The following is a 19,805-nucleotide window of genomic DNA, read 5'->3' on the forward strand; positions in this document are numbered from 1 at the left end:
GCATCTTACACCCAGCACTAGGTTTTTTATTTGGCAATTATAGCTTCTGGGAGGAGCGTTAATCCCTTTGCAGATAACGGCAATTAAACTTTTTGAAGCTTATAAAATAGTAGGTTGCCATATCACTTCTTCAAACATCTTTGGGGTCAGTCACCACTCCTCCACTCCTCCTTGCCCTACCCTTTTATCCTTCTTCCCACTTACACTTCTCTCGATGTGAATCCCCTTTGCCCTTCATATCTCCTATGTTGCACTCTCCTCTGCCTGGAGATCCTTCTTCCCCCTCCTGACCAACGGTCCCTTTCTGGTTTTCTGGGTTCTACAGATACTCCAAATTAAACACAAATCTAAGATTTGATGCTAAAACCCATATATGAGTGAGAACATGTAACATTTGTCTTTCTTGGTGTGGTTATCTTTTTGCCACCGAGTTTTCCAGTGTCACATTTACTCATGTGTGGTCTTCCTTATAGAAACTTGTCTCCATGAACATACAAGTTTTGCCTCTTTTGCTCTAAGATTGTATCACTGACCCATGCAGATGCCGTGAAATGAGTAAAGGAATGACTGTGTGAGTAAGTGAGTGATTTAGCTGAGAAGCCTCACTTGTTTCCCAAATGGCCCCTTGCCTCCTTACACCCCCTCTCTCCTCCCCGCCCCTCCCTTCTCTCTTACAGATATGGAGACATGGTGCCTAAGACCATCGCAGGGAAGATATTTGGCTCCATCTGCTCCCTGAGTGGTGTCCTGGTCATTGCTCTGCCAGTCCCTGTGATAGTCTCCAACTTCAGCAGGATCTACCACCAGAACCAGAGAGCAGATAAACGCAGGGCACAAAAGGTAAGCCTTAGAAGCAGGGTTGGGGGAGAGGAGAAAAAGGGTTGGGGACTCAGGCAGGCTTGCCGGGCCTGGATTCCTGCTCAGACACCCTCTGGCTTGGAAAGATAAGGCAAGTTCATGTCCCCTCCTACCCACCAATGTCCTCAGTTCCAATCCCAGCCTGTTGCTTCAGAATGCAACAAACCCTCACTACTGACACATAACTGGATTGTCCTTTTAAGTAGTCTATTGAGCTGACCCATGAACTTCTACATGCCCAGCCAAGCAGATCCTGGCTCCTTATCCCATCCCAAAGCTTACCAAGAAACAAAATGTCATTTTAATATCCTGTTGAGGGCCTATACAAAAGCAAGTGACAAAAATAAATGTGCAGAAAAGAAAAATGACCAATGTAAGAGGATAACACTCTGTGGCCACTGCATTCTGGGTCAAGTGGAACATTAAATGTTAGTAGGTACCAGGGTGCCATGTGAAGTCACAGAACTCAGCTGATGACTGGAGAGTCAGCATCAGGCTTGGGGAGAGTTCTAGGTTCTGCCAAGTCTGTACTTAGGATGATAGGTGAGTGAAATATTGTCTGCCCATACAGAGCAAGATGTCTACAGGCTGGTATGCTCAGGAGCCTCTTTTGCACTTGGCCTTCAGGCTTCTCTCTGGGACAGCACAGCCATACCACCAACCCCCAGGCATCTTCCAGGGATGGTTCCTGCCAGTGACTTTTGCCGGGATCCTGTATTATTAACATTTGTACTGTTGTGACAAATGCCTGTCATACATAATTAAAAGAAATAATGATTTTGACTCACAGTTTCAGAAAAATTAGTCTGTCTGCTTGGCCCCCCCAAACATCATGGCAGCAGGGGGAGCAGGTGGTGGAGATGGTTCCTCACCTTCTGGTGGCCGAGCCGCCAAGAGGAGGGAAATGCCAGCGCTAGGCTGTCTTTCTCCTTTGCCTTTTGTGTCTTCACCTAAGCCCACAGCCCACTCACATTAAAGTGGGTCTTCCTCAGTTCATTCTCTACAGAAAGGCCATCACAGACACTCCCAGCGTGTGTGTGCCTCGCCAGTCTCCTGGGTGACTCTAAAGTCAATCAAGTTGGCAAAGACTAGAAGAGAATCTGGAGCCAGGGATGAGGGTGGATGGGCGAAGGGTTGTTTCTATTTCCCTTTCAATCTGGGCTGAAAATGGTTCCCTTATTATCTCAGCCTCTGGAAGTCGTGATCAGAGTCTCGGGTACAAAGGACAGAAGGGCCCCTTGTTGGAAGATTGACTTAGACACATCAAGGATTTTGCTCTCTGTTTTATTCTTTCTTCCATCCCTTCATTCTTCCCCAGACATTTATGTAGGCACCTTTCATGTGACAGGCCCTACATCTAGATTACTTGCTCCCACTTGCAAGAATAACCCCTGGGCAGCCGGGCCTAATACTGGGCAAAGTGGTCTAGAACCTCAGGACAGGTCGGTGTGGGCTAACTGTAACAAAGTCACAAGTTTAAGCTAACTCAAAAATAATGGTCGCATAACAATTTACTTCGAACAGTAAATAATATAATCATATGCTGAGCCTACTTGGTCCCCAGATCCCAAATGTGACCTCTTGGCTGCCCTTGTATCACCTCCACCGTACCATCCTACGTACCTGTGCCTGGTCTGTAACATTGCCAGCCATAAGGTCCTTCTTCTGACACCCTCTGTCCCCTACAGCATCTATCTTCTATCTCCTCACCCAAGGTCAAGGTCTCCCCACTCCCAGACACTCCAGAAAAGGAAGTCTTATCTCTCCCTGCTCAAGTCAGCTGGTAAATGTGAACAATGACTAAATTCATCACACAGTTCTAAATAAAGAGGCAGAGAAAAACCGGGCTCTCATATGCAAACTCTGAGGTCCTGAGGGCCAGGGAATCCTGTGGCACACTCTGCCCTCACATCTTTTAAACCTGGGCAAGCACAAACTCAGGCTTTTCACAGAGCTGGTAGGGTTCTCAGACGTGTGGGGCTCAATGGTGACAGTCCCTACAGAGGTGGCTCTGCCGTGCAGCCACCTTCACCTCCCTGGTCACACCACTCCCACTTCTCAGAGAAGCTCATCTGCAAAGAAGATAACAGTGAATGTTTCCCACAGAGTGTATAAATGCAGAAGGGCCAACTCTAGCTTTCTCCTCTCTCGGAGCTACTCAAGATGAACCCAACCCCTCCTTCTCCTTTGAAATAAGTAAATATTCACAGTGTTTTCCCTAGCCTGGATACCATTTCTCCTCAAGGTTGCATAGCTCTGTCTCTTTCACCTTGGGCTTCCTGTGAGAGGAAAAAAACAATACTGTCTGCTTCCAGCACTCTGTCATGGTGAGCCAAGGCAAAGCGGGCCCAGGGGACTTGGTGAAAGTGGAGAGACAGGTCAGGAAGGTTAATGATAGTCCTTAGCTCTGGCCACGCTTCTGGGAGCTTCGTGAACATCAAAGTAAGCTCCAGCTCAGGTGCCTTGTGGATAAAGGCTCAGAAGAAGTTAGTGTCGTCACATCAACCTGTGGGGACTGTCTTCCCTAGCCCAAGAGAACCAGAGATGAGTCAAGGTTGTCTAGCAGAGTCACCTGGGATAGGGCCTAGAGAAGCCACCACCTGTCCCACTCCACCCACAACTTTTGGTTTCAAGGGAGATTGTTTAGTTTTGCTTACATTGTTATTTTTGTTGTGCTGGGGATTAAACCTATGGCCTTGTGTGTTCTAGGCAAAAGTACTCTATCCCTTGACTATGCTTCCAGTACCATATCCTTTGTTTTTAATGGAATATTTTATTGGAGTAATTAAAAATTCACATGTAGTTGCATGTCCACTTTTGTCTGATGATAACATTTTATAGAACTATACAGTGCACAGAGGGTATAAAGGATATGAAGTCACCCCTCTTACCCGTCTTCCCTAGAGTGCCCCAGTTTTTCGCGCATGTGTGCATGCGTGTGTGCGTGTGTGCGTGCATGTGTGTGTATGTGAGTTACAGTTTCCTCACCCATGTAGGTTCCTGCAGATCCAACAGCTTCATGACTATAAGACTATCCAGTTCCTTCATGAGAACCCTCGTGGCTTTTATAACCACACCCCTGCTATACCTTTACTGGTTCCTTACTCCTGGGAACTATTTGTCTGATCTCCACTTATAAAATGTTTTCATTTCAGAGATGTTACATAAATGTACTCATGCAGTTGGTAACCTTTGGGAGTTGGCCTTTTTCATCCATATAATTCCCAGAGACTGATTCAAATTATATCACGAATTCCTTATACCAGGCCTAGTGGTACAGTAATTCCAGATACTCAGGAGGCTGAAATGGGAGAATCATAAGCTCAAGGTCAACCTGGGATAGAGCATCATTCAAAACCAGCCTGGGTAACTCAATAAGATTCTGTCTTAAAAAAAAAAAACAGTTGAGAGTCCATTCACTTTTCTCACTCAGTAGTGTTCTGTTGCATGTTTGCCTGCTGAAGAGCTTTTGGGACAGAAATGGTTCCCAGTTATTACAAGTAAGCATTCTTGTGTATGGGTTTACATCAACCTAAGTCTTAATGGCTCTCTGATAAATGTCTACGTGTACATCTGCCTGTGTTTCCATTTCTCCCTTGTCTCCCTTCTGCCTCTCTCAGGGCAGGTGATGCAAAGACTCACATCCAGGCAGTCCCTGCCAGATGCCAGCTAGAACGTCCCAGTTGTGCCAGGTTCCTCAGGGGTCCCCAAATGGTCTTGACCAGTGATGGTGGCAGGCCATGTCCAGGGCTGACAGTGTTGTAGCAGAGCTCCCCTCCAATCCCAAAGCGCCATTTATACCTGTTGAAGATGCAGGTTCCTGGGCTTTGCCCTTCAAGTTTAGAATGCACCTGAAAGGAGGTGACCTCAAGGAGAAAGGAGGAAGACACCGTGAAAGCTATGTTTGACTTTCTAGTGCGAAGATATGAGCTGAAACCTTTCTAATCCATTCCCTTACCCTGGCCGAGTGGCTCCCTCTCATGCTCCCCTTTAAAAAAAAAAAAAAATCAATTCATTAATTGTTTGGCCTTTGAAACAGCCTAGATGGGCTCTACATTCTCTTCTCTTTCATAGTGTCTTTATGGTAGTGGAGGAGAGTGGAAATTGACCAGTCCACACAATGACTGAACCCATTACAAGGGCTTTATAAGCATAGACTTCCAGCCAGCCATGCTTGGTTTTCCTTCTTTGGCTACCACAATCTTTGCTTGAATTCCTATTCAGTGCAGAGGGTGCACCGGATGCTGGCAATAAAGGAATATGCACAAGCCCCAGGATCTGACCCTCAGGAACACAAAACCAAGCAGAGGGCACCACCAAGTTTCACACACTGGATACCGTTCTGCAAACCTTCCTCAAACCTCTGTTTCCCATTTAGGGATGATTAAACGATGCAGTGTGTTTGATGTGACAATCTTCTACCTTAATAGAGTCCAGAGTGAGATAAGATTAAAAGAAGTGCCTCAGAGGGGAACAGGAGAGCCTTTCATCTCTGGAAAGTAATAAAGACAGGCCCCACATAGGAGAAAGGTCTGGCTCTAAGTGGCAATCCGATGACATAAGGCTGTAATGAGCTTGATACAACTGGATTTCCATATGCAGCTCTCAACACCTAGCCTTCTCCAAAGTGACAGCAGCCAATGCCATGAACTGTGAGGAACTCACTTGACTATAGACTTCTGGCCACGAGAGGGCTGCAGCAGGGTTCCTGGGCAGACTCATCCTCGATGTGGAATGAATGAATGTATTTTCTCTGAAACAGGGAGGGGGACAGGGCTGACTTGCTGGCCTTTCTGTCTCTTATCTTCCTTTTTATCTTCTCCATCTAGAGGAGTCGCCATCCTTGGACTTTCAGGAAGAACTCAAGTGCTAGCCTCTTTCCCACATTTAAAGACCAGGGAAAGAGTTTAATTGTCTCTGCAAGTGGGTGGGGGAGTTCCCAGGAGGCAGGGAACATCACATATCCTTCACGATTCTCTTGACAGCTCATGGCCTCCTCTTAGCAGATGAACCAACTCAAGCAGAACACCTGGGAGAGCATAACAAGAAATGAAAATTGCCACAATCTCCCAGAACCTTTCTGTTAGGGTCCAGAATCAAGTCACATGTCACTGCAGCCAGAGGCAGGAAGAGGATCCTCTACTCCATGCTGTGACTATGAATCTCATGGGCTCTTCTGCTTGCAGCAATAGCTTGGAGCTGGTTCTGGATCCACAGAGCCCAGGCTATGTACCCTAAGCCCAAAGGGCTTCTCTCCAGGCCCATACTGAACTTCGTGGTCCTCTCTTTTTGGTGTGCTGTTTTTCATGGCTCGTGGTCATTAGAAAAAAAAAAAAAAAAAAAAGAGCAGCCAGCATGCATCATTTGGCCAGCCACTCCCATTCCTCAGCAAGCAAGTAAGATGAGCTTGGCCCAAGATGCTATGCAGCTCCCCTCTGGAGGGGGTTGTCTGCTGAGGGTTTTCCCAGGGAGAGTTTCAGTTCTGTGCTAGGTAAAGCCAAAGTGGCATATTGGAATGTGTTCCTTTCTGCCATACACACACCAGGCCACTTCTATGTACACTGTGCCCTTCCTGCCCCTATGCACAGTGTAGATGTATATTGACACATCCATCAACTCCCAAAGTCAGGTGTACATCTATAAATACATTTCTTAACTTTAAAAAGATGGAGAGCCTCCTGGTAACAAACAAAGCGAACTTCCTGCCCTCAGGGGGTTTATGTCTCAGCACAGGAGAGAAGCAGAAGCAAGACAAGTGTGTGTGCTACCTTAGTGTTAAGTGCCAGGAGAAGATCAGACATGGGAGTTGAGGTGTTGGCAGTTCCATTGCTCTCTTTGCCTTTTCTCATAACTAACTATTACTTGGGAACCTACAACAAGTAGAGAACCAACCACACTGGAACCCAGGAGAGATTCAGGACAGCTAGCACACACTGTCCTCTAGGAACCCTACAGTCTCATTAGAGACAGGAAGTAATAGAATGGCTTATGTCATTGCAAAATACTGACTGGAAAATGTCAGACAGGCTTCAGGAGAAAGGACTTGAGAATGTGGTATTTCTTCCACCAAGACTCCACCCAGGCTGAAGATTTGTGAAGATTCCCAGAGTCCCTGACCATGGCTAAACTGCAAAAGTGGGCAGGTCTCAGATCCATGCCAGGGTCTATAGATAGAGATGCGTAAGGCTAAGACAGGGGAGCGTGTTTTCCCTTCGCACACAATGCCAGGGAAACCAGCCTCCGTGGGGCAGCTATTGTCACTGACTCTACCAGGCTTGCTCTCCTTGTATCTTACTGTCTCTCTTATTGTCTACCCATCACAGAAAGCCCGCCTTGCCAGGATCCGTGTGGCCAAAACAGGAAGCTCCAATGCCTACCTGCACAGCAAGCGCAATGGGCTCCTCAATGAAGCCCTGGAGCTGACGGTAGGTGTCCAGAAGAGCTGACAGAGGAGATGAACTGGAAATAGGCTCGTTTGCTCATCCACAGGTCCCAGCACTCCCCCAGGCAGCCCCAGGCTAGACTCTTGACAGAGGCATGTTTCCAAGTGTTCCCACCAACATACTTCTCTCATTTAGCTATCACTGCTGCCCATAAACCAGCTGTTGACAAGGGCCCCAAGACCAAGACCAGCAGGTTTTATGGTGGCCCTAAGATTTGGCTTATCAAGATGTCCCTCATGCCCTCCTACCTTCTGTGAAGAAATGAAGAGGCTGAAGAAAGGAGAAGACAGCAGCTTCATAATTACTCCTCCTTTCTTTCTCACTAGGGCACCCCGGAAGAGGAGCACATGGGCAAGACCACATCATTCATTGAAAGTCAGCACCACCACTTGCTGCACTGCCTAGAAAAGACCACTGTGAGTTCCAGCCTACTGCCCCTTCCTGCTTCATCCCTGACCTCCCAGGCTGTACTCACGTTGTCCTCCTAGGCCAGATCGTCAGTCTGTCCCCTTCCTACCCAAAAGAGTAGCGGCAAGGTCTGTCAACACCCAGGATGAAGACCCCAGGAGGTGGGGCAAGGTCACCAGAGTGAGAGATCAGCTGAGTCCTGCAGCTGTAGAGAAGAGGCCACTCCCATAGCCTTCCCATCACCACCACCCCCCAACACCAGCGTGTGTCTTAATTTCTGAGGACTAAGCGTTTCGTTTTTCATTTCTCAGTTCTGATGGGCATCAGCCAACAAGACTCAGGCTGAATTTACACAGGACAATAGAGAAGGGGGAGGATTTTTTTGTTCCACCCCTGTAGCTGGGTTGAGGCAACCCATGTGTCCCTTTGTGCCTACATTAATGCAGGAGGATATATATATATACACACATATATGTATTCTTTTAGCCAAGGATTTACCAGCACCAACCCCACTTAAGTAACCTTGCACTTTTGCAGGGAGTTCAGATTGTGAAAGGCTGATTGCTAAAGGAAATCGTGGCATAGGGTGCCACAGCTGGAATGGGAATGATGCTTGTGCCTTCCTGACAGCCTGAAAGGAAGGGCAGTAGGGCCAACTCGGAACCCTTGGCAAAAATGCTGGGACCAGTAGGGTGGGAGAAGTCAGAATAGAGACGCTAAAGTGAACCTCTTCCCTATTCCTTTCCAGAATTTTTCCACCCAAAGAGCCTAGAGTCAGGGCTCAGCACACCTTTGAAAGGAACTTCCTAATTCCTAGTAGCCCATAACCTGGACTCCCAGATGCTAGGTGCCTCTTCCTCTAAGCAAGAAAATGGATATCATGGATGACTGTGGAAACCCAGTGAGATCTTCTAAATAAGAAAGTGCTCTGTGAGCCTGGGTACCAGCATCTATGGTCAAAAACTATGTATGCATATCTAGAAGTTCTCCCAAGGACACCAAACTTGCCAATGGGATAGGCCCAGACCCCACTGCCCTTTCCAAGTTGCATGTGCTAGGTGGAATGTGTAAATTTAAAGGACATGGGTGAAAACAGTGGAGTTTGAAGGGCTGGAATGTTGTTGGCATTGGGGGATTGAGAGATGGAATGCTGGCATTGAAGGGGTGGAATGCTGAATCTGAGGGAATGTTGAATTGATTGTAGAGATGGGATATCGGAATGCTGGATTTGGGGTAAGGAATGTGGGGCCCAGGGGTGGAATGTTGGGATAGGAAAAGAAGGATGTTGGTATGGAAAGAGTGAATGTTGGGTTAAGCAGGCTCCTTTTGGAGCCAGTGGGTGAAATGTTGAGACAAGGGAAGCAGAATGCTGGGAATGGGGACTGGAATGTTGGATTTGGAGGGTGTATTGCTGGGATTGAGAAATTGAATGTCCAAACCGGAATGCTGGAATGTACAATCAATGGTGTTTCTATCTTCTGTTGGCATGTTGTCCTGTAGGGGTTATCCTATCTTGTGGATGATCCCCTGTTATCTGTACGAACCTCCACCATCAAGGTATAGCTTTACAAATTCAATTGTTCTCCTCTCTGAATCTTGAGTCTGTGGATCTACTCTGCTTACCCCTAGTCTGGTTTCTGCATGTGCTGCTGATTCTCCCCGGGCTTTTGCTATCTCTGCTGCCACACCCAGTACCAGCTCAGGCTTCCAGTATTTTTGCACCCAACTACCCAGTTTCCTTTCCTATTCTTTCCTTTGACACCCCCAGGGGCTTAGAGGGGGCAATGGAACTCAACTTCAAGGTCAGTTTTCTCTGGAATGCCCATGTACCACATATTTCTACACTACCTCCTCAGTTTCCTGGTACTGGCTGCCAGGGGATGCTTTCTCTGAACTCTGTCCTTAGACTTCTCTTTCCCCTCATACTGTCAATGCCACAGAGTTTTAGTCACTTTGGTCAAGCAGCCATTTTTCCATTGTTCTAGGTTTAGCTATGAGCCACCCTCATGGCCTACAGAGAGGAAACTGTTAACATTCTTTCTCATGTTTACATTTGACCTAGGGAATCCTGAACTGCCAGGTGGTTAAGGATCCATATGCCATACATATTAAGGCAAAAAGGAAACAAAATTAGAAGAAATCTTATCCTTAGCAGTTTGACCCCTTTGCATTCGAGAGCAATGCTCTCCCAATTCTGTGAATGGTCCAAAACCTTTACAAACTTATGTCACACCTGTAAGAGTCATCAGATGTGCAAAGATGACCTAGAAGACTCATATTCAGTGGCTTACTAACAAAAATTTGATTCTATCTCTGATGATGCCACTAAGCCCCTCCACGTCCTCTGTGCCCCTTCTGTTCAAAGCTGAAGGTGGAGTATATTACGCATAATGATTTAACAACCATGTTCCCACCCAGTCTCATGGCCAGGGAAGCCAGTTTGATTCTTTTGACATTGACACATGTGGAAACTAAACCCCTCACAAACACTTACTGTAATCCAGGCATTGGGGGGGGGGGGGTGTCCTTCATTAAAGGCCCAAAACAGACAGGCAGCCATACAGAGACTGGGGCTCCCCCTGTCCCCACTTCTTTTTCACAGTTTCTCCTTCCCCCCACAGAACCATGAGTTTATTGATGAGCAGATGTTTGAGCAGAACTGCATGGAAAGCTCAATGCAGAACTACCCGTCCACCAGAAGTCCTTCTCTGTCCAGCCACTCGGGACTCACCACCACCTGCTGCTCCCGTCGCAGTAAGAAGACCACACACCTGCCCAACTCCAGCCTGCCAGCCACTCGCCTGCGCAGCATGCAAGAACTCAGCACGATCCACATCCAGGGCAGTGAGCAGCCCTCCCTCACCACCAGGTGGGGCGTTTCCCTTCCCTTTCCAGAATTAAACAATCTCCACATTAGAACCTCAGGGATCTCCTAGTGGTTCCCCTTATCTTCTGCATGGGGCCCCTCTGCTCTCCTCCCCACCTTCCTTCTCATGCTTTAAAGTAATCCAAGGGTCTCCACGGGATACTGGATGATACTATAGCACTTCACATCAAAAGTGGCTTTAGGTAGTAAGAGGGAAAAAACAAAGAAGAATCCAAAAATTAAAAAGATGGACTATAATCATTTTCCTAAAAAAATACTTTTCCCAGCTGTGTTACATATATATGGCTTATCCCAAGTTGACTGTGAATCACAGACTGACTTTTCCTTCCTGTTTCTTCCAAATAAGTTGCAGAGAATCCAGGGAAAGCAAATGTCATAACATCACAAGTGGTAGGCCCATGGGGACTGGGAAGAAGTACTATCTGATGACTTAGGAATTGTTAATAGTGACTAGAATGGTAATTATAAGCTGATTGCCAAAGGGACAGATCAAAGGCTGTATAGAGTTCCTTGATATAGCACAGAGCACAAACAATGCTGGGTACATGCAAGCAGGAACCATCACCAACTCCCTCTTTTCTATCCCAGTCGCTCCAGCCTTAATTTGAAAGCAGACGACGGACTGAGTCCAAACTGCAAGACATCCCAGATTACCACAGCCATCATCAGCATCCCCACTCCCCCAGCTCTAACCCCAGAGGGAGGAAGTCGGCCACCTCCTGCCAGCCCAGGACCCAACACGAACATTCCTTCCACAGCCAGCAACGTTGTCAAGGTCTCTGCCTTGTAAAAACACTGGACAGAGGGCCCAAGGGGGTAGTGGGGAGTAAAGGGGGCTGGCATGTTGGTGGGTGGCCACTGAGACCACTCCCTCCCCCTTTCCCACTATTTCTGCCTGCCCCGTTGTACCCCTAGCACTGAGACTTGTGCCTGGAGGGAAAAGAAAGCAGCAAAAGGGTTCCTGAGGATCCCACTGCTGGTGTGGACACAGCCCTGTGACATTGCATCTTGCTGGGGCGGAGGAAGGGAGGGGGTGGGTAGGGGATGGGCCATTAGGAGGTGTAGGCCACTTGCCTGGACAGGGCCTGGTGGGGGCACCTCAGACCAAATAACAGTTGTTTCTGGAGACCCCAGCGAAGAAAACACAAGACCAAGAGCAGCTCAGAGGCCAAGTCGCCACATGCAAACAGGAAGAAAATATAACACTGTGTATTAAGCACCTTTTTCAAGGATCTTAATGGATAATATTTATTCATGGGAAAAGGTGGAAAACAAAATCATCAATGGATTTTTGTGAAATGTTTTTCTCCATGGACCCAACACCTTTAAACCAAAACAATGCATTTTGTGAGGTTGGTTTTTATTTTTCTCCTTTTATAGCAAAAGCTTTTAGGCTCAAAGTCAGTTATTGCTGAGTTCCCTCCCCACTCCCAGGGGTAGTGAGGTCACCTTTGCTGGGTCCTCACTGCCCAGCTAACCTGCACAGAGCTGTCAAGCAACCACACAGCAACCCTTCTGCTCCGTTTGTCTGTCTCCTGTCTCTGTACCTATCTGCTTCACCTTGGCTGTTTCTGTGTCCAACTGTCTGTCTCACCATGGACAGTAAAGCCTTCTCTGTCACTGCCAAGTACTGCAGACCTGTGCCTGGGAGTCAGGCCAAGCAAATGCAAATACAGAAAAGAAGCCAAGTGGGGTGAGTGGAAGGGTGAGGTAAGTCTACCTTATGAACAGAGGTGCTTCCCTCGTGATCGGAACCACTTGCCTTTGTAGTTTGTTGTAGGGGGAGTCGGGGAATAGTCATGCTCATCACACTGAGTCTTGAAAATGGAATCAGCAACTTCAGAAAGCAGTTGTTTCTGCTCTGCCCCAGGAAAGACAGAAGCTCCAAGGCTCACAGCTACCAGAGCTCCAGGGCACCTTGCTATGGACTTTCCTTTAGGATCCACCATGAAGCCCATGCAGCGCTCTGCCAAGCAGCTCCATGAGCATCCTCAAGTAAGAACAATGGACTTGCTGCCCAAGGCAGTTCCTATACAGAGGTTGTGAAGGTTAAGCCTGGGTGCCTCGAGAGGGATGTTTCAAAGCAAGAAAGCAAGCAAGAGGCTCTAGATGATTCTCTTCTGGTCTAAAAGATGCTTTGAGGTCTGAGTCATCTTCAGGCCTCATCTCTGAAGATAGCTGGTGGGAACACTGAGGACCTCCACGCAAATGAGGGAGTGGAGATTACTTCTTGAAAACGTGGATAATATGTTTGTTCAAGTTATTTACATGGTAGTGGGCCTGGGAACAGTATTTCTGGAATCTTCCTAATCATTTTCACCACTTACGATGGAGCAGGTTAGCCTCGGGTTAGTTACAAGTGCCCTTTTCTGCCCTTCCCAACCCCAATTACTTTCCTGTGGTTTCTGAAGCCCAGGATCTGAGGCATATGAGCTGCTTAGGAACTTCTCATCCATTCTACAGCTCACAGATAAGCTGTTCATTTGCAAGTACAAAATCTCTCTGCACACTACAACTATAGATGGGCTTTGCTGGCCAAGGGCCTGAAAGCACTCCTGGGGCTTCCACGGCTCCAGCTCCAGTGACTCTCTGTACACAGAGGAGTCCAGGTGTCTTGAGTGGTACCAAACCAGAAAGTGGACAGAAAGGCAGAAGAAAGGTGCCCTTTTTCCATCTTGTCTTCCTGTCCTTATCCTCAGTGGCTACTGACAGTCCTTTCTTTAGATCTGGCCCCAGGATTTCCTCTTGTCATGGCGTGGAGTTATTCTTGCAATCCAGTAATTCCGTACATACATTTTATCAGCCAAGGCAGAGAGCCAAGCTGGACAGTTTTAGTGGGTAGACAGAGAACTAGAAAAGGATCTTTTTTTTTTTTTGAAAGAATGGACCATGGGACAAAGGAATGTCCAAGTGCATGATACATCCCAAGAACCGAGTGGGATAAGAATACAGAATTTAAAAGGAACACTGCTGCAGTCACATACAAGCCACCATTCTATTTAAGAACAAAGTCACTACAGGGCTCAACCAAGGATCTCTATGTCATTTGGACAGTACACAGCATACTATGGCTCCCATGAAAAGAAATATATTTTTACAATTGTGTCCCCCAAATTCCATGTTTTATTGACTTGAGTGAACTGATGTTTGTGTTGCTTCTATTTCATTTCCGAAGCCCATACCATGCCTGTTCCCCGCCCCCTGCCCAGCCCCCTATCCCCCACCCCCGCAAAAAAGCATCAGACCCTCTTCATTTTCATCTCCGCATTGCAGTCTTGTTAGGGGATAAGGGACCCAGCTGACCTGTGCGCAAAGATATCAACACAGGAAAACAGCTCACAGCCATATATCTCCTAAGGGTATTTATGATTAAGTACAGGGACAAAAGTGTGCTGAACAATTTAGTAAGTCTGACTCATTGGCTAGTAAGTGAAGAGCCAGGATATCAGAATCTTCTGGAGACCAACAGCTTTCTGGTGCAATGACTCACGGTGCACAAACCATGTTAGAATAACTGAAAATTCCCCAAGCCACCACTCCATTCAACCCTACTTAGCACTGGGGGAGAGGGTATCCAAAAGACAACTATAAAAAGTCTAAGACTACATTCAAATAATAAATGGGAATAACTTGGAAATATAATATTGAATATACCAGACCTAGAGAAGATTAAACAATAGCTAATTCATTTTACAGTGTAGAAAACTGAGGCCCAGAGAACTTGACTCCCTCAAGGCAATGTAGTCATTTAAGGGTAGAATAGGGACCAGAGCACAAGACCCTTGGCTACTAGTCTAATGTGTTTTGTTTTGTTTTGGAGTTTTTTTTGTTTGTTTGTTTTTGTTTTTTGTTTTTTCAATCACACCCTTTGCCTTGCAGAGTTAGTATGTTGGGGAAGGTCCATCGAAGATGCCAGGACATCACTAGAGATAGTCTTGTGTAAATGTCAACACAACTTGATGTAGCCCTGGAAATCACCTGACTGTGCTAATACAAATTATAGACATCGGAGCCACCATTTCCTGGGCAGAGCAAGCTACAGGTCATCAGTTCAATCAGAAATAAGTGAAAAGGGAATGTCCAAGAGTTTCCAGGCAAATGCTCAATTTTCTCAATGAAAAAGAGACTTGGACAATGACATTTCAAAGCATACTTTTCTGTTGCTTCTCACCACAATCTGTGAAGGTAGTTAACGCAGAAATTCCTTGATTCAGAGAAAAGTAATGGGCACAAAGAAAATGAGTGACTCATGCAAGGTTTCATGGCAAGTTAATGGCAGAATTATGATTTGGTCCAGAACCTAGACATCATGCCCTGGGGGAGTCTTCTATATCCTGCTCTATGGCTCTAGGGTTTGCTTATGTTTTTAAAAGCTGGATTTCAAGGGAGATGATTAGGGGAACATTCCTGAAGTAGCAGGACCTCCTGAAACAGACCATTATTTCTTCCTAATCCCCATTTTTCCTAACTAGTCTCAAGCTCAGGACTAATTGTACAGAACCCCTTTCAAAAGACCAGTAGATACTCTCAACAACTGAGTGTTATTAGAATATGACCACATAATTTTTGAACAGATGTTGAGGAGGATGGTAAATGATGACCCATGGTTGACAAAGGTCACATACAGAACTGCTGAGGACATTATACAGTTGTTTTGTTTTCTCTGCAGTTCAGGATCAAGTCATTTTCTTATCAGAATGCAGGTAGGGAAAGTACCTGGGAGCATTATATGCCTAGATCATTTTCCTTGTCTTTTTAAAAATAGCAGTAGTGATTGAAATTGAGCTAGCATTAGATTTGAAATTATTAATGAATTCTAGTGATCCAGGCTCCCTCACTTCAATTACTAGGTAACTAAGGCAGAAGGAGCCCAATACCGTTCATTTGAAGTAATAGTTTCCCTTTCATGCTAGTTGGCATGGTAACCACCGTAAAAGGAACACGAGAGACTTTTATTTTCCCTCTGATTTCCTAATGAATTCTCATTACTTGCAAAGCTTTAAAACGATGGGATAAAGGAAAAACATTGTCACGACCCATGACACTTGGAGCCCAAATAGCATCATGAAAAGCATTAGAACCAAGGAAACATGGCTTTGAAAAATGAAATGGCTTTTTAAAGGGGTTCCTTATGGGTCTTGTTTTTTAATCAGGATATTCTGTTTTCTCATCAAATATAGGAATGACATTTATCTTAGCAGGTTATTTAAACTAAGCTGGCTGATGTCACATTAGCCAGTGCAGGGCACTGACCCAAGTCCTGGGGGACTACTTGGACCAATGGACTATTTTACAAACCAGGGAGGTGGGAGGGATGGTATATTTTTGATAATCAGACATTCCAATGTTTTCCTTAGAGGTCATGAGCTCCCATTAATGTTCTTGTGAAAAACATCAAGTGTGTTCTTTTCTATTTTCGTATAATTACTGGGCTTTGCTTAACAACATCACAACGGCAAAGAAATACACTGTACAAAACTGCAGGAAGACAAACGTGGAAACTTTCTGTGGGGGAAGAAAAAGCTCTTCAGTTTCTTGTCTTCCTTTGAAACTGTAGTGCATATGTTATAACATGTATATCATTTACAGTATTGAGTCCTGTGCCACTGCTGTACCTGATGTATCCAATCTGGATTAAACAAACTATGTGCCACAAGCCTTGAAGTGGGGAGTTTCTTTGAAAACCAGTTCTTTCCCTTCCCATACAGCAGAAAGCTTTTTGTCCTGCTAGAGCAACGGCATACTCTTACAGGTAAAGGCCTCATCTAACCTGCCCTGTCGCCTTCCACATAAGCAAGGCCACTGCTTCCTGGAGCTTGCCTGCCGACACGCTCTAGGCAGGCTCACTGCTTTAGTAGGGAACCACTGGATTGAATTTGTCTATAGCTCTCTCTTAAGGACCAATTACCAAACAAAAATCTGTCTTTATATATCAGTATTGGTTCTACTAAGGCTTCCTCTAATATTTGCTCTGCTTAGACCAAGGTCTAAAACAAACCTCTCTCCTCTCTCCCCTCTCTTCTCTCTTTCTCTCTCTTCTCTCTCTCTCTCCCTCCCTCTGCCCACGCCCCGACATTAAATGCTGGTAAAGAGAAGCACAAGCTCAGGTTCATCACATGTTGGTGACTTCACATCTGTCACCTTTTACTTCTTCCCTTCAGTTCCTTTCTTGACTTTAAAGGGGACTAGGGCAGGATTAAGTACCTTTTAAGATCTGTCTAGGGTTGGGGATTTAGCTCAGTGGTAGAGCACTCGCCTAGCAAGCGCAAGGCCCTGGGTTCGATCCCCAGCTCAAAAATAAATAAATAAATAAAGATCTGTCTAACTCTAATAGTTCTGTTCATGTGAGAGAAGCATTTTCACGTTCGGCCATGCCACAGCACAAATTTAAATCCTTTTCATTCTCCAAAACCACCAGATCCCAACCAATGGAAACAGTAAAAGAAGAAACACAGAATGCTCAAAAGTCCAAGTCTATTATGAAATTCATTGTAAGCACTGACATTCACATCCTTACTACCCACTAGGTGTCACTAAAGACCCATAGCTCAAATAATCTGGACAAAAACTGGAAAGTAAATGTACTCAGCAACTCTGCCTGCTTTCATCAATTCTTTCTCATTAACAAGCACTCAGTGTGTAAAACCTTTGCAGGTTTAATGCTGAGTTTTGATTCCCAGATTTATAAGATAAAAGGAGAGAATTGACTCCTGTTAAATTAGCCTCTGATCTCTACCCACGCACCATGACATGCAGGCACACACAAAATTAAAATAAAACTTTTCTCACTATGTAGCTCTGATTATACTGGAACTATGTAGACCAGGCTGGCCTTGAACTCAAGAGATCCACCTGCCTCTGCCTCGTGTGTGTGCCACTATACCCAACTCTTTATTTATTTTTTTTCCAAGAGTTTCTCTGTATAGCTTTGCACCTTTCCTGGAACTCACTCTGTAGCCCATGCTGGCCTTGAACTCACAGAGATCCGCCTGGCTCTGTCTCCCAAGTGCTGGGATTAAAGGTGTGCACCACCATTGCCCAGCTCCAACCTTTTCTTAATAAAACTTTTAAAGCACTAAATGTCAAGTAGTATGCACACACTTGTTCAAAAGATACACATTCTGCCCCAACAAGACAAGACCTTTGTCTTGTGGCAGGGGTGTCAAAAATAGCCATGAAAAATGTAAGTTATTTTATATTTAAAAGGAAATGGGAAAAGCCCTCAAAAACTTGTTCCAAATCATTCCTTTAGACATGACCCACAGTACAATCATTCTTATTCAATTACTTTTAGTGTTCTGGGACTGAAGTTTACCTCAAAGACACATACTTTTATTTAAAAATTCACTAAACAAGTAACTTGTATTCTCAGAATTATCCAAAGGGGCTGGAGAGGTGGCTCAGTGGTTAGCAGCACTGGCTGTTCTTCAGAGGACCCGGGTTCTGTTCCCAGCAGCCATGTTGGGCAGCTCACAACTGCCTTGAACTCCAGTTCCAAGGGATCCAGCACCCTCTTCTAGCCTCTGTGGGCTCTCACACACATATTTGCATAAATAGAAAAAAAAATACTACTATCCAAAGAAGTAAGTTTCTCTAAGATCTCTGTATGTAATAATGAATGCTAATTCAAGCTTAACCTGAACTTATAGTAATGGACTGGAAATTTTGAAAGTTCAAGAATTACCTAGATAGACTCTTATTTACAAATTTGAATTACCTTTCTCATAAAATACTTTCTCATTATGAATCATATGAAAATTAAATCTTACAAGGAACCCTAAAAATCTAATACAATATCTCATTTTATTGAGAAAGCTGGGTTCAGAGAGGTTAGATGACTGTACAAGGTGTAAAAGTAGATAGAATATCTTCATCAGGACAAGTTTTCTTTTTATGATACAAGTTCTCAACTGACTTTACAGAAAACCTGTGTGCATGGTTCCTAACATGTTACGTGGCCACACACCTGACTGAAGGTTCCTAGCAAAATGTCCCAACACACACACAGTAAGCTACGCACAAGTGGTAGTGAATGTCTTCCACTTTCTCCTCTGCAACTACCACTACCTGGAATGGAAACAGCTGCTATCAGCCCGCTTTCAAAGTGCCTCAAATTTCTAAAGCTTTCATTCATATACTTGCTGTTGGGATTTGAGAGGTTTTTGTTTTCCATTTACTTAGTGTATGGGATAGAGTGTGCTCCTGGCAGTCAGTGGACAACTCCTTCCATGAAGATCGAAGTCAGGTCATCAAGCTTGGTGGCAAGTGGCAGGTGTGCTTACCAGCTCTCTCTCCAGCCCTGTAACTACGTGAAGCTTAAATTAGGCGTTCAGTGGTAACATTTACAGAGACCTTGAGGAAGCCTGCTCCTCTGGATAACTCTAAGATTGCACATTATTCTTTGGAGTAACTAAAAGTAATTTTCTATCCAAAAAAAAAAAAAGGTAAACAAAACAAACCTAGAGAGAATCCAATTAATTTCAAGACTAATGCCTCCTCCCTAATTAGGATGCAGTAGTGTATCCTAATTAAAATCCCCTAGCAATGACAAACTATGAAGTTGGCTCTGTTGCAGGGGAAGGATAGAAAGAGGTGAGTTCAATTACAAAGTAATGACAGGATCTTATTTAAGTGTGTAATTAAAATCTCTATTATCTTAGTAATATATTAGACTCAATCTGTTTGCCAAATTATTTCATCTAACTTCACAAGTATAGCATTGACTTTTCTGTACATGACTGACCATGCCAAATCACAGAAATTCAAGCTGAACACTGTAAGACTATATCCTAGGGATCTTCCACATTAAATGAAAATGGCTGTGGGTGTTTGCTGACACTGGGTATAAAGGTCTATACTGCTAAATATGTACACAGCAAAGAACTTTCCTTTCTTAAAGTGAATAATTTCCCAATACATAAGCGATTCTCTCACCTAAAATCTATTTCACAGCAGGATCCCAGACCAAAAAGCTTAATGATAAAAGAACATTTAGCCTCTAATTATAAACTTTTCTAAATCGTAATTTGTAGATTCACTACCAGCTCTGAAAAATGAAAGCTCCTCTTAGATCCTAGCATTCAAGAAGAAAAAAAAACTCTTTAGCACAGATTAACGATATCAGGACATACTATTAGAAGAGTCAGAACAGAATGAACTTATCTTCTAGCAAACACTCAACACTAAGAGCTAGAACTTTCCATTAGCCT

The 19,805-nt window shown here is 44.9% G+C and overlaps 1 protein-coding gene across 2 annotated transcripts; it reads left to right on the forward strand.

The window, feature by feature from the left end:
* Positions 1-682: 682 nt before the first annotated feature.
* On the forward strand, positions 683-16,252 carry Kcnd3 (potassium voltage-gated channel subfamily D member 3). Of its 2 annotated transcripts, XM_036190392.1 has the most exons (6): positions 683-840; positions 7,182-7,283; positions 7,628-7,717; positions 9,210-9,266; positions 10,331-10,578; positions 11,185-16,252. In XM_036190392.1, the coding sequence occupies exons 1-6, from the start codon at positions 688-690 to the stop codon at positions 11,384-11,386; spliced, it is 852 nt and encodes a 283-aa protein (XP_036046285.1). In that variant the 5' UTR covers positions 683-687; the 3' UTR covers positions 11,387-16,252. The 2 variants fall into 2 exon arrangements, with proteins under 2 accessions (XP_036046285.1, XP_036046286.1); XM_036190393.1 differs by lacking the exon at positions 9,210-9,266.
* The last annotated feature ends 3,553 nt before the right edge of the window (positions 16,253-19,805 follow it).

The sequence above is a fragment of the Onychomys torridus genome, chromosome 6 (genome assembly GCF_903995425.1).
Source record: "Onychomys torridus chromosome 6, mOncTor1.1, whole genome shotgun sequence".
Classification (NCBI taxonomy): domain Eukaryota; kingdom Metazoa; phylum Chordata; class Mammalia; order Rodentia; family Cricetidae; genus Onychomys; species Onychomys torridus.

Bases quoted from the DNA above. Each gene is read 5' to 3' on its own strand.
- Kcnd3 (XM_036190392.1), top strand. From the start codon at position 688: ATGGTGCCTAAGACCATCGCAGGGAAGATATTTGGCTCCATCTGCTCC. The intron at 7,718-9,209 runs GTGAGTTCCAGC...GTTGTCCTGTAG, and splicing joins ACTGCCTAGAAAAGACCACT to GGGTTATCCTATCTTGTGGA. The intron at 9,267-10,330 runs GTATAGCTTTAC...TTCCCCCCACAG, and splicing joins TACGAACCTCCACCATCAAG to AACCATGAGTTTATTGATGA.